This window comes from Charadrius vociferus, unplaced genomic scaffold (assembly GCF_000708025.1).
Source record: "Charadrius vociferus isolate BGI_N301 unplaced genomic scaffold, ASM70802v2 scaffold23, whole genome shotgun sequence".
Lineage (NCBI taxonomy): Eukaryota > Metazoa > Chordata > Aves > Charadriiformes > Charadriidae > Charadrius > Charadrius vociferus.
The window spans coordinates 278742-279373 of NW_009647676.1; the positions used below are offsets into that span (position 1 = coordinate 278742).

Genomic DNA, 632 nt, shown 5'->3' on the forward strand with positions numbered 1-632 from the left:
GTGATGAGGACTTGGGGGAAGAGGGGAGGAAGGAGCCACCTGTGGCTGCGGCTCCCCCTGTGCCTCTCGCTCCCGGAGCGGGCTGCAGCGGCCGACATAGAACAAGGAAGACAATTCTCTACTAACCGTGGTTTTGACTGGCACGTACAGCACTTGCTTCCCTCCTCCAGCACCACCACTGACCTCGTCCGAGTTGCCGAGCTGGAAGCCTTTAGATTTGACCCAGAATTTGAATTTGGCATTATCCGTGGAGCTCGACTCGGAGCCGTTCAGGAGCTGGACGATCCGGTCGTATTTTTTACGGGTCACCGTCTTGGTTTTTCCTGAGTCCCCGTAAGTCCTGAGACACCAGTCTTGAAACTGGCGGTACATGTCCCGGTCGCTGCTCTCCATAATCTCCTAGTACACACACGCACACATGCACACACTCCGGGGCGCACACACACACACACACGGACGGACGGACGGACACGCCGCCCCGAAGCGGGCCGGGGTGCGGGGCCGGGCCGCCCCGCCGCACTTTGCACCTGTTCACCCAGCGCTCATGAAAAATGCATCATCCACCTCCGAGCCGGAGCGAAGGAGGTCCCGGCGCAGGCAGATCCCGGCGGATTTTTTTTTTCTTTTTTTTT

General features: G+C 58.9%; 1 protein-coding gene across 4 annotated transcripts in view; it reads right to left on the minus strand.

The window, feature by feature from the left end:
* The window catches only part of NOL4 (nucleolar protein 4), a 195958-nt gene extending 195565 nt beyond the window's left edge, over positions 1–393 (minus strand). For 3 of the 4 annotated variants that reach the window (XM_009881110.1, XM_009881109.1, XM_009881108.1), the window contains exon 1: positions 127–393. In XM_009881110.1, the coding sequence (XP_009879412.1) occupies positions 127–393 (267 nt within the window). The remainder of the gene's footprint in view (positions 1–126) is intronic. The other variant, XM_009881112.1, reaches the window with a different exon arrangement.
* Between the last annotated feature and the right edge of the window lie 239 nt (positions 394–632).